General features: G+C 46.8%; 1 protein-coding gene across 1 annotated transcript; it reads left to right on the forward strand.

Moving 5' to 3' along the window:
• Positions 1–3,988: 3,988 nt before the first annotated feature.
• On the forward strand, positions 3,989–11,940 carry GPX7 (glutathione peroxidase 7). Its single transcript, XM_059374753.1, has 3 exons — positions 3,989–4,533; positions 9,263–9,524; positions 11,129–11,940. The coding sequence occupies exons 1-3, from the start codon at positions 4,174–4,176 to the stop codon at positions 11,290–11,292; spliced, it is 786 nt and encodes a 261-aa protein (XP_059230736.1). The 5' UTR covers positions 3,989–4,173; the 3' UTR covers positions 11,293–11,940.
• The last annotated feature ends 497 nt before the right edge of the window (positions 11,941–12,437 follow it).

The following is a 12,437-nucleotide window of genomic DNA, read 5'->3' on the forward strand; positions in this document are numbered from 1 at the left end:
TTTACTGAGTAGCTAGTGTATGCCAGGGGGACAATGATGATTCTGATATGGTCCAGCCTGCCCCAACAGCTGATGGGAAAGATGGCCATGGAAACAGATAACTACACAATATTATCACCACCCCACCAGGAGCAAAATGTACTAGCTACAGAGGCATCAGAGAAGAAAGATTGATTAAGTGTAGTACCAGAGGAGGGTGATATCTGAGCTGGGTTTTCAACAGGGAGGAGGATAGGCCCCAGAAGAGAAATTTAAGTGAGAAACATTACATCACTATTTTTTTTTCCCTACTTAATAGAAATGCCTACTTATCTGGATTTTTACAGGAAATAGCTTGGCCAAGCTTGCAAAACTCTTAAGTTGTATACAGCAGAATTTGAGAACTCATGGTTATTGGGACATCCAGGGACAGGCTGAGTGAAAGGGACAGGTGGCAGGAAGAGAGATCAACATCTTCATGGGGCAGAGTTAAGCAGGAGCCATTTAATACCATAGAAGCATCATAGGCCTGAGGCTCCCACGGTGAAGGTGGGGGAGGGAGTGGAAATGGCAGGAGCACTTGATTTCTGTCTTGGCACTTGCCGGGAGCACCTCTTCTTCTTTTCCTCCTCTACTTTTTTTTTTTTTTTTTAAGGATTTTATTTATTTATTTGATAGAAGACATAGCGAGAGAGGGAACATAAGCAGGGGGCGTGGGAGAGGGGGAAGCAGGCTTCCAGCTAAGCAGGGAGCCTGATGTGGAGCTCATGATCTGAGCGGAAGGCAGATGCTTAACGACTGAGCCACCCAGGCGCCCCTCCTCCTCTCCTTGATAATTTTGTGTGCTCCTGAAGACAGAGGCCACCTTGGCAGGTCAGAAAGATCCCATGTTCTGAATTTGAAGGCCTGAATTTGAGTTTCATTAACTATGTGATCTTGTGCCCACCTTCCAAAACTTCTCTCGTCACAGTATAGAGTGAAGTCTGAGCTCCATGGCTTGGTACTTAAGACCCTTCTCTATCTGGACCCTGAGGACTGCTCCAATCTCATCTATCCTCTACCCTTCTCATCCCAACTGCTAGGCAGACTCTTATGAAGACTCTGTGCCCCCACAGACACTGCTCTCTCAGGTTGACATTTTGCCCTCCCCTTCCCCAAACTGGAGAATTCTCATTCCTCTCTGAAGACATGATTCTAGTGTTACTACCTACCTCCAGGAAGACTTTCCTGACTGTTAGTTTAGCAACTGCCTCTAGGCCTTAAAAGCCCAGAGTTTCCTCTACCTCAGTGTCTAGCATGCTTGTGCTCTTTCCCATTTCTATCCACTCTCCTTGGAACAGCCAGAGGGATCTTTCAACATCATAAGACTCCCTGCCACTCCTGTACTTTATTTTCAACATTTATTTATTTATTTATTTATTTGACAGACAGAGATCACAGGCAGGCTGAGAGAGAAAGGGAAGCAGGCTCCCGCTGAGCAGAGGGCCTGATGCAGGGCTCCATCCCAGAACCCTGGGATCATGACCTGAGCTGAAGGCAGAGGATTTAACCCACTGAGCCACCCAGGCGCCCCGACTCCTGTACTTTAACTAACAACATCAATGGGCACTTGGGTGGCTCAGTCAGTTAAACATTGACTCTTGATTTCAGCTGAGGTCCTGATCTCAGGGTCATGAGATCAAGATCTGCACTAGGCGTGGAGCCTGCTTAAGATTCTTTCCCTCTTCCTCTGCCCCTCCCCTTTCCACCTCTAAGAGGAAAAAAAAAAAAAAAAAGAAAAGATAAAACTACAACAATAAACCACCCTCAATTCTTGGCTTAAGACCATAATCTTTATTGTGGCCTACTAGCTACTTTGTGATTTCACCCCTTACCTACCGCATTACCTTCCCCTCTCACCCTTTGCTTTCTGTGCTCCAACCAGACTAGTCTTTTTTGCTTCTCAATGCACCATGTTTCTCTTTCTGTCAGGACCTTTGCACTTGCTTCCTTGCTTCAACCTGGCTACTTTTTGCTTATTCTTCAGAGTGCAGATCAAACTTTCCTTCCTCTGGGAAGCCCTCCTTGCCTGCCTCCCTTTCCCTCACCAAGCTAGTTTAGGTGGTACTTAACACAGTATTAATTAGAGACCTATTTATGAATTAATTAATACCTGTCTCCCCCTGGGTAGGACAGCATGGTCTTGTTTATCACTGCATAAGAGGTGCCTAGAGCAGAACCTGGTACAGACCAGGTGCTCAATGAGTGTTTGTTGAATGACTATAGGAGTGCTTCGCCCTTACAACATTACAACAAATCTCCAGTTTACCTGGTTTCTCATGAAAGAGGACTTCAGCTGCCTCCATTTTGACCTCAAAATTCCTCGGTTGGGCTCTTTTTTTCCAGTTTGTCTCTTGGCTCAAATGGAAGACCTTGCAGGTAAAGCATCCCCTGATGGGAACCCAAACCACCCTTTTAAGCAATCAAGACTGCCTTGAGCCAGCAAGACCCTGACCATGACTGACTCCAAGACAGTGATCAATTTGACTGCCACTCCCTCCCTGCACATAGCCACCCACTTTTGCCCCACATTTTCCATATATAAATCTGGAAGTACTCTTGGCACTTTGGAGATAGTCTTTGAGAGGTTAATCTGCTGTCTTCCGATGTTCGCCTCACTGAAATAAACTCCTTTCTCATTTTACAACCACTCATCTCTCTGCCTTTGATTTTGTCAGTAACAAGTGGCTGAACTTGGTCTGTTTGGGACCCCTGGAGCCAAGAGTTCTTGCACCTGTGTGCCCCGGCTGTTCTCTAACAGCAGCCTATCAGCTCCTGAAGAACCAGCACAGCGTCAGCACCCAGCACCATGCTTGGCACTTCATGGGGCTCAGTAAGGGTTTTCTGAATGTGGGAGGGACTGTGATGTGCCACCTAGATTCCCCATCAGTGAAGACCTGAGATATCAACTGCTGGGAGTGTGGTCAGTGGAAAGCCTTTAACGATCGGCCCCTCCAAGGACAAGGTCACCTTGGCTTCCCTCATGCCCCTTTCCACATGGCCCCACATCCAAAGACTGGTGAGGCAGGAATATAAAGCCCTGGCCTGGCCATTTTAGCTAATCTGGGGACTACCCTGATGGGCCGTTCTAGCTCCAGAGTCTCCAGAGACTCCATGTGGTCAGCCAAGACTGTCCTTGGGCCTGCAAGGAGCTCTGGACTTGTGCCCACTCCTGTTCCCTCCCTCCCTTCCACAGGTGTTGATTCCACAGGTGTTCCCTTATAAATTCCTGAACTGTAACCTCTATTCAGAATCTGCTTCCCCCAAACCCCACCTGCAACAGGCCCTCTGTCTTTTCTCCCCTGTGTCTGTGCCATCTCTTTCAGGAAATGTACATTCATTCCCCTAAAGTTTGTAGGCACCCTTCAGCTGACGAAGCACTCTGAAGTGATATGGACCAGGAGAAAATGGTCAAGAAATGATTCTTGAGACATTTTTGGTGCAAAAAGATGCTTTTCCTAAGCACGGGGCCAGGACCCGTGGACAGAAAGAACTGCACTGGGATTGGGAGGAGTGACTGATGATATCCTTTTTAGTTAGTGGGGTTTAGGGATGAACTAAGTCTCTAAGGAATTTGGAAGTAAAGCTTCCAGGACTTTGAGGGGGCTAGGTGCTGCTAAGATAAGGTTATTTACTACTGCCTAGTAAAACATCAGTCATGAACCCTTCGGTTGTCTCTCATTGGGCCATATGCTCAGGAGGTAATTGCAAATATATCTTGGGGAGTGTTTACAGCTATCAGGGAAAGTGTCATTAATAAGAGCAAAGCTATAACGGTAAAGCAATAAAGGAAGTCTTTGAGAGAGATGTAGGAGTGTTACAATCACTAAGCCTCAGGAATTCTGCCGGCGGAAGCAAAGTCTGGCCTTTGTTTCTTTTTCTTCTGTCAGTTTCACCTCCATTTTTCTGTTACTCCCATTCTATATCGTCTAGGGGCGTCAGGAAGGGGGACTAGCCAGCCTCCACTGAACGGACGGAGAAGGGGAAGCCCACTGAAGTCGCGTGACCAGCTTAAGGTCGGTCACTGAGCTCATTAAAAGCTGAGCTTTCAGATCCAGTTTTCACCTCCCTTTCCCGACCGAGTCGCTGCATCCTGGATGGAGAAGCCTCACTGTCACTGATTTGAATGGTCTCAGCGGTCAGAATCCCCAAACCATGTTTCTGGGGCCCGGGAACCGGCGCGCAGTCGGACGCTCGCCCGGTGCTGGTGGGGAGACTGAGGTCCAGAGCCCGGTGCTCCAGCGCCAGCGAGGCAGAAGGCGAGGGGGCGCGCCCAGTCTCCCCAGCCGCCCGGCGCCGGAGCCGCCTCCGCCCGCCCCCCACGCTGGGTCCCCCCGCCTCGATTTTGCCCTCGCGGCGCCGCCAGCTCGGGAGCCAGTCATGGTGGCTACACTGGTGGCGGCGTGGCTGCTCCTGTCGGCCGCGGCCTACGCGCAGCGGGAGCAGGACTTCTACGACTTCAAGGCGGTCAACATCCGGGGCAAGCTGGTGTCGCTGGAGAAGTACCGCGGTTCGGTGAGTGTCCGCCCGCGGCAGCCTCGGCCCCTCCCGGGCAGGGCCTGGGTGCTCGAGCCCCGCGACCCAGGACCCAGAGGGTGTGGCTCCGAGGAGGCTCCGCGGCTCTGCCCTGGCTCCCACCACCCCAGGCATTCCCCGCGGGGTGCAGCGCCCCCAGATCCTGCTCTGGGTCTGTCCCGCGACGACGTGGCACGGCCCCGGCACACAGTGAAACCCGAAACTCTCCCAGCGGACGAGGATTTCCCTCCCAGCGAGCGACTTTGGGCTTTGGAGTCCGGACCTCTCCCAGAGGCTGATCGCCTCAGCCCAGCCTTTGTCATGCACGGGTCGGAAAGTAACCCCAGCATCCTGCCGCCTTTGTCTCTCCCACCCCCAGTTTCCGCGTCTGGAGCTGGGATTGTTGCTGCTCTTGAATCTAATGAGAGCACTGTGAAAATGAATGCGCAGTGTATTGGGGGTTATCTGTTCAGATCTCCCTTTAGAGGGGACACTGGGGCCAGCAGAGGAAAGGTTATTTGCACAGGGTCACACAGCTCTAGAAAGTACAGAGCCTGGAGGAGAATCACACACCCATCTGTGGACTTCTCTAGGCAAACTCCTAAGATGGCAGCTGGGGCTGGGCTCCACATCACCCAGGCTAACTGCTATCTCCTTAGCTCAGAGAGGACTCAAAGAGAAATGTGCCTGGGTGAGTCTTGGAAACAAAGATGAGTTTTGGCAAGACCAAGAACATTCCAGGCAAAAACTGTTCATACCAAGGCTCAGAAGCAAACAGCAAGAAGGACGGAGGATGGGTGGGTGGGCTTCAAGGGTTCTGCTTGCAGGAGTATAAAGCCTGAGGCTTAGTGGTAGAAGATGAGGCTGAAGGGAGTAGGGAGGGCCCGAGAGGGGCGTTGAACACTATATTCAGAGGCCTAGATTTTGCACTGGGTGTAATGAAGAGTGCTCAAAGTCCATTTCCCAAGATGGACCGGAGACAAAAAAAAAAAAAAAAAAGAAGGACAGAAAAGAAAGAAATGAACCTAGGTAGGGCCTTGTTGTGGGAAAGGTCAGGAGTTGGTAATGGACACATAGGGACAGCATCCAGATTTGGAAGGACTGCACAAAAATGGCTATCAGCATTTTTCTCCTGGGAGAAAGTCTTTAGTGAAGAATGCACTTTCTAAACCTTAAAATGCCCAGTTATGCTGGGAATCCTGGGGGCAATATTCCTTGTCCTGATTGTTCCCCAAGGTGTTGTGAATTTCAAATGAGACAATAGTGTGGAAGTGACTTGGGAAACAAAGGCAAAAGAAAAAATTAAGTTTCCTTACCGCCTACAGCCCATTGACAAGTCCTTGAAACAGGTTGATGCTCTTCTAGGAGCTCAGCTACCTCGATGCTGACACTTTGCTAAGGGCAAGAGGCAATCTTAGCCTGACCTCCCAGGATCCTGTGTGTCTACTTTAACAAGTTTCCTTTGGAAACTTCCTTTGTCTCTACCCTCTAAGATATATGTCAGCAATCATCCTCCAAGCAAATGACCTACTGATATACATATGGAGGGCCTCAGGACTGAGTTTTTACTAAACAGTAATAAATGACCTTTTCCCAACAATGGCTAGCCCCCTCAGGATCCTGGAAACCTTGTTTCCAAAATACCTTGGAGGCTTGTGCTATCCCTAACCCCATCTCAACCTGAAAGTATATAATCAGCCACAGCTCATGACCCCAGTGCAGCTCGTTCTACCCATGGGTCCTGTCCTCATGCTTGAATTAAAGCACCTTTTTGCACCAGACTTCTCAAGAATTCTTTCTTGGCTGTCGGCTCTGAAACTCAACATTTTCCTACATCAGAAGAACCTGGTAGAGTGCTCTATACCTGTGTTTGGTGGGCCCCCGCAGGAAACTCATCCAGGACTGAGGACAAAAAGCCAGTAAGAGTAGGGCCCATTCCCAGTCAGGTCTTACCTTCCTTCTAGTGCAGGCTGACAGAGAGCTCCAGATTTAGCTCTGCTATATCATTCATTCATTCATTCATTCATTATTATTGAGCACCTACTGTATGCTAAGTACTAGGCCGGTGCTCGGGATACAGTGGTGAACAAAACAAACAAGTTTCCACTTTAATAGAGCTTATATGAAATGAAAAAGAGAGAGACCATAAACAGAAACAGAGAAGTGAACAAGGTAATTCCTAGTACAGTGGTACTAACTGCTAAGACATAAATAGAACAAAGTCTATTTATTTTTAGAATTAATAAGGCACTCAGAATGTGAGGAACAGAAATCTTGGAGAAAAATGACCCAGAGAAGTGATCCCAGAATTCTGAGTGTTTAATACTCTAGGTCATTGGTAAATCCTAAAAAGTACAGGAATGAGAAGCCAAGAAATCAATCCAAAAGGAATTGAAACAAACAAACAAACAGAACAAAATCACATACCTACCAAGAGATAAAGTAAGAATTTGAACCCAGGCAGTCCAGGTCCAAAGCCCAAACCCATAATTGCGAGGTTTAAAGGGAAACCAGGAATAGTCGTTCCAAGGAAGCTGTAAAGGATTCTGTGAATTAATCCAAGCTGGGTCTACTACTTGGATGATAGGGGCCATTTATTTACCTGTAAATAATTACTGACTCATTATGTGTATCTTAATAGTCTTTTTTTAAAAATTGAAAAAGATTTCCTGGCTCCCAGTACCTGCGTGGCACTGGGTCCAACCCTGGAGACAAAGCCATGAACAAGAGGTTACGGTTTGTGCTCTCAGGCTAACTGGGAAGGCTGTCATTTAGACCAGTGTTGAGTATGGATGAATAGGTGACCACCTGGGAAAGCACTTGTCTCAGGTGTGAGCTTATGTACCTGTGGGCCTGAGTGTAGCATGTATGCGAATGGTTTGTTTACTTCTGTGTGCACACTTGAGTCTGTGTGTTTGGCTAGACATACATATAAATTAGCTATGTGTATTTGGGTGTATCTGCCCATCCGTGTTTTGGTCACTTTAAGGATAAACTTTTTGGTTTCAGGAATGGAACTAGAAACCGAATTTCCCTCTTTCTAAAAGAGTGGGCAGATGTACAAATGTAGGTTAAAAATAAGAAACCTTTAATGTTCTCATTGCCCAGGTATCCAGTCTGGTGCAAAAAGGTGCTTTAATTCAAGCATGAGGACAGGACCCATGGGCAGAATGAGAAGAAGAAAGAGGAAGACTGCTAACTAGGGAAGGGAGTTAAGGGTCCTAGTTTCTCACCACCACAGGCAGAATATGACATGCTGACACCAATGAGGGAGGTGGCTCCATAGGATGGGTCCTTCCTTGTCTGGTGGAGGCAGGGTAGGAGAGTTATAACTCAACAGTTCTCATCATCCAGCCAAGTAGTTGTCAACTCCTCTAGGAGACATACAGCAATGTTTGGAGACATTTTTGACTGCCAAAACTAGACATCTGGTGGGTAGAGGCCAGGGGTACTGCTAAGCTTCCTACAATGAATAGGATAGCCCCTGCATAATAAAGAAATATCTAGTTCAAAATGTCCCTAGTACTGAGGTAAGAAACTCTGCATGGCCTGAGCAATTTGTGCCTGTGCATGCCTAGTGTGAGACTGCCCCTGGGAGGTGGCCCTCTTTACAGAGACAGCTAGTATAATCCCTGCTCTTCTAGAAAAGCGGCCAAAGAGATAGGGTCAGGCGGCCCAGACACAGGGTAAGATTTAGCAATTTTTTTTTTTAAGATTTTATTTATTTGAGAGAGAGAGAGAGCACAGAGGAAGAAGCAGAGTCCCTGCTGAGCAGAGAGCCCAATGTGGGGCTGGATCCTAGGACCTCAGGATCATGACCTGAGCTAAAGGCAGACGCTTAACCCACTGAGCCACCCAGGCGCCCCAGATTTAAGAATTCTTTAACAATGTATAACTAGAAGCTAAAAACAGCACTGGTGCCAAATTTCTAACTGCAGTATCATAACTGAGTTCTACCAGCCAGCTTTGTATTTATCACCTAGAGGCTATAAATAAATGCATTTATTATAAAGTGATAATAAATTTAAGGATTAGTTAAGTTAGACTCAAGAAAGTGATATTTGTGCGCTGGAGGGAGAGGGGCAAAATGGGATGGATTGCCATGGGGTCCTTTTATGAAGAAAATCCATGTCTGTCTATATACCGCAGCAGGTGACTGTGTGCACACTAACTTATTCATTCCGCACACACTTTCTGCTTTCTTTTCCATGTGTTAAGCCCAGGAATGAAGCAGGCGTAGTCTTCAGTGGGTTCACAGTGAGTTTATTACAAGGGAGACCATCTAAAGTGATGAGTGCCGGTTGACTGAGCCAGAAATTGAACCCAGATCTGCCTTTCCACTCCTCCACATTACCTCCTGATGGGAGCTCACCAGCGTGTGAGTCTCTTTCTGTAAATGTGTGTGTTTATGGGCACGTGTGATGTGCTCTGATATATTTTGTATCTTGGGGCATACGCATCCCCATTTATGGATAGTGTGTTCTCATCCTCATGTGTGTTCATGTATGTGTGTGCACACATATCTGCGTGTTTGATTTCATTTGTGCCTGCATGTGTTCTTCTATCTATGCGAGGACTGCATGTTTACATATGTGTACGTTGTGTCTTTGTATTTATGAGAAAGCATTAATTATTGGGGAGCTCACTGTGTGGGCGTGTTAGGTCATGTACAAGTGCATGACTCATCACTGGGTTGTGTATGTGTCTGGGTTTTGTTTTTGGTGCCCAGGTGTCCCTGGTGGTGAATGTGGCTAGCGAGTGCGGCTTCACGGACCAGCACTACCGAGCCTTGCAGCAGCTGCAGCGGGACCTGGGGCCCCACCACTTCAATGTGCTTGCCTTCCCCTGCAACCAGTTCGGCCAGCAGGAGCCCGACAGCAACAAGGAGATCGAGAGCTTCGCCCGCCGCACCTACAGTGTTTCTTTCCCCATGTTTAGCAAGGTCGCAGTCACTGGTACCGGTGCCCACCCTGCCTTCAAGTACCTGATCCGTGAGTCCTGATCCTTTCCCTCATCTTCCTGTAGCTGGCTGAGGCCATGGCTCCCTGGGCAGCAGAAGCCACTGGAGGGCTGGGTGACCTGGGGTCCCTTCCAGACCCCTACATGTAGGTTCGTGGTCTGTTCCAGCACTAATCTTTGAGGGTGGGCTGAGAGGTATTCCTACCTTAGAATATCTCTAACCCCACCTCACCCTGCTGCCTTGAGGTTCTCCCTTACTCTTGAAGACTTCTCTGGGATCCTGTTTTCATATGCAGGGGTTCTTAAAAGGAGACTGGGCCCTCAGATTTAGTCAACATGAATTAGTCGAGGTTATGGACTTAGGTTAGAGAAACCAAGGCACAGACAAGGGATGCCGCATGCCTGGAGAAGGCTGACCAAGATGGCTGACAGGTATCTCCTTTCCTGAGTTAGGGGCAAAGTTTGTAGACCATGGGAGGGAAACCTTTGGAGCCAAAAATACCAGATCTTAATATTTCAGAAATAGATCCCTTCTGCATCCCCAGGAGCCTCAGAACCACAAGACGGGGTCATGGGCCAAGCTTGTCACTGTGGTCCTGTTTCCTCCCTTGGGCCTTCCTCTTCCTTTTGGGGGCTCCATTTTTGCCTTCTATTCCATGCTTCTGACTGCCTTCCTATCCCTCACCTACAACAACAGTGTAGCAAACAAAAGATCCCTTACTGAGGCAGATCTGAATTTTGCTCTATGGGTCAATCCTAATATTTGCTTTTTTCCCCCCTGTGTGTTTTTATTAGTTCCTTTCCAGTTCCCATAGTTATAGATCAAACCCAACACTGCTTGAGAAGCAACTGGGGAGCTCTTAAAAGCGCTTTAGACTGACACCTACTGAATCAGAGCCCAAGAATCTGTTGCTTTTAGCTCCCCTCCCCCACCATACCACCACCACCACCATGATTCAGATGCAACCAGTCCACAGACTAACATCTGGAAACTATTAAGATTTCATTAGAGAATAGAGTGTAGACTATTCAGTAGTTTGAGAACATTACGAAAGGAGGATCTGATACTGCTTTATCAAGCACTTCACAATCCTAAAGCAATAGTTCTCAACCTTGGAGCCATACTGACATTTCCTGGAGAGCTTTTAAGTAATACTGATGGCTAAATCTTAACACCAGAGGTTCCGATTTAAGTAGTCTGGGGTGTGGACTGGGCATCAGGATTTGATTTGATTTGATTTTAAAAATTTTATTTACTTGAAAGAGAGAGAGTAAGAAAGTGAGAGAGAGAGAGCACATGCATGGGCAGGAAGGAGGGGCAGAGAGAGAGGGAGGGGCAGAGAGAGAGGGAGAAGCAGACACTCCGCTGAGCAGGGAGCCCAATGCAGGGCTCGATTTCAGGACCCCAAGATCATGACTTGAGCTGAAGGCAGACACTTAACCAACTGAGACACCCAGGTGCCCCATGGGCATCAGGATATTTAAAAGTTCTTTAGTTAATTCTAACTAATAGAAAAAAAAAAAATTCTAACTAATAGAACCACTGCTTCAACGGAAGGATGGACACCGGTAATGGAATTCCAGGAGAGGAGGCACAGGGAAGCACACTTTGCTCTCCTTCTTCCTTTTTCTCTAGAGACTTCTGGGAAGGAGCCCACCTGGAACTTCTGGAAATACCTAGTGGCCCCAGATGGAAAGGTAGTCGGGGCTTGGGACCCAACTGTGTCGGTGGAGGAGATCAGGCCCCAGATCACAGCACTCGTGAGGAAGCTCATCCTGAAGAAGCGAGAAGAGTTATAACCACTTTCTCTCCTCTCCCCCGTCCTCCCACCCCTGCCATCCTCCACCTTGAATGGGTGACCAAAGCAAACTCAGTGGTGCTCAGTGGTGCTTAGAGGGAGAACTATGGACTCTCCTTCCTCCATTTTTAACCCACCTACCCTATCACATCTATGGGGGGGGGGATTTCTAGTATTTGGGTTATTTGAGTCTTAGAACAACCTATAGGAACTCTTGGGCAAAAAGAGCTCTTGACCAATGAATCACCAGCGAATAAGAACCTCTAGCCCATGAAAACATGTGGCAAATAGAAGTATATCAAGAAATAATCTCCTGCCTATTAAGAACTCTGTAAAATGGGACCAATTCCTACCTCACAGGGCTGTTGTGAGGATGAGGATGAAAGATCTATGAAAGTGTCTAGGGCAGTGCCAGTTCACTAGGAGGCATTCAATAATTTTTTTTTGCATATAAACCATAAAATAATTTGTAATCAATAAAAACTTTTGCCCAACAGGAATTTCCAGCCATTGAGAATCCAAGGCCAAAGATTTATTTGTTACTGTAATTGATTTCCTCTGTATTATTATTTTTTAATCACAAAGTAATACAAATACATTGTAAAATAATACAGGATGATATAAAATAAAAATGAAGATATCCCCCTTATTTTCTATATCTCACTCCCTGGAGGTAAATAAATACTGTCAGCAATTTGGTATAAAGACTTCCTAATTTTTTTTTTATCAAGCCAATGATTATTGCCCAATAAGAATTCACAGACCAAAACTACACTATAATAACAAATAGGCAAAGGATGTGAATAGATAATTCACGGAATAATGTAGATGGATAATAAGGATATGAGAAGATACTCAGCCTCATTAAAATATTATCATTATTTTAAATGATAATACCCATAGTTCGTAAGGATGTGGGGAAATGGCATTCATAGTAACTGTTGGTGGGACATAGTAACTGTTGGTGGGACAATACATAGTAACTGTTGGTAGCACAAGTTTTTAGATGGTGATTTGGCAGTATCTTACATCATTTTTCATCCTAGAAGTCTCCCAAACTGTGCAAATATATATGTACAATAATATGTATGTACATTGTTCATAATAGTGAAAACTGGAGGGACAACTTGGTGGCTCAGTAGGTTA

Source organism: Mustela nigripes, chromosome 14 (assembly GCF_022355385.1).
Source record: "Mustela nigripes isolate SB6536 chromosome 14, MUSNIG.SB6536, whole genome shotgun sequence".
NCBI lineage: Eukaryota > Metazoa > Chordata > Mammalia > Carnivora > Mustelidae > Mustela > Mustela nigripes.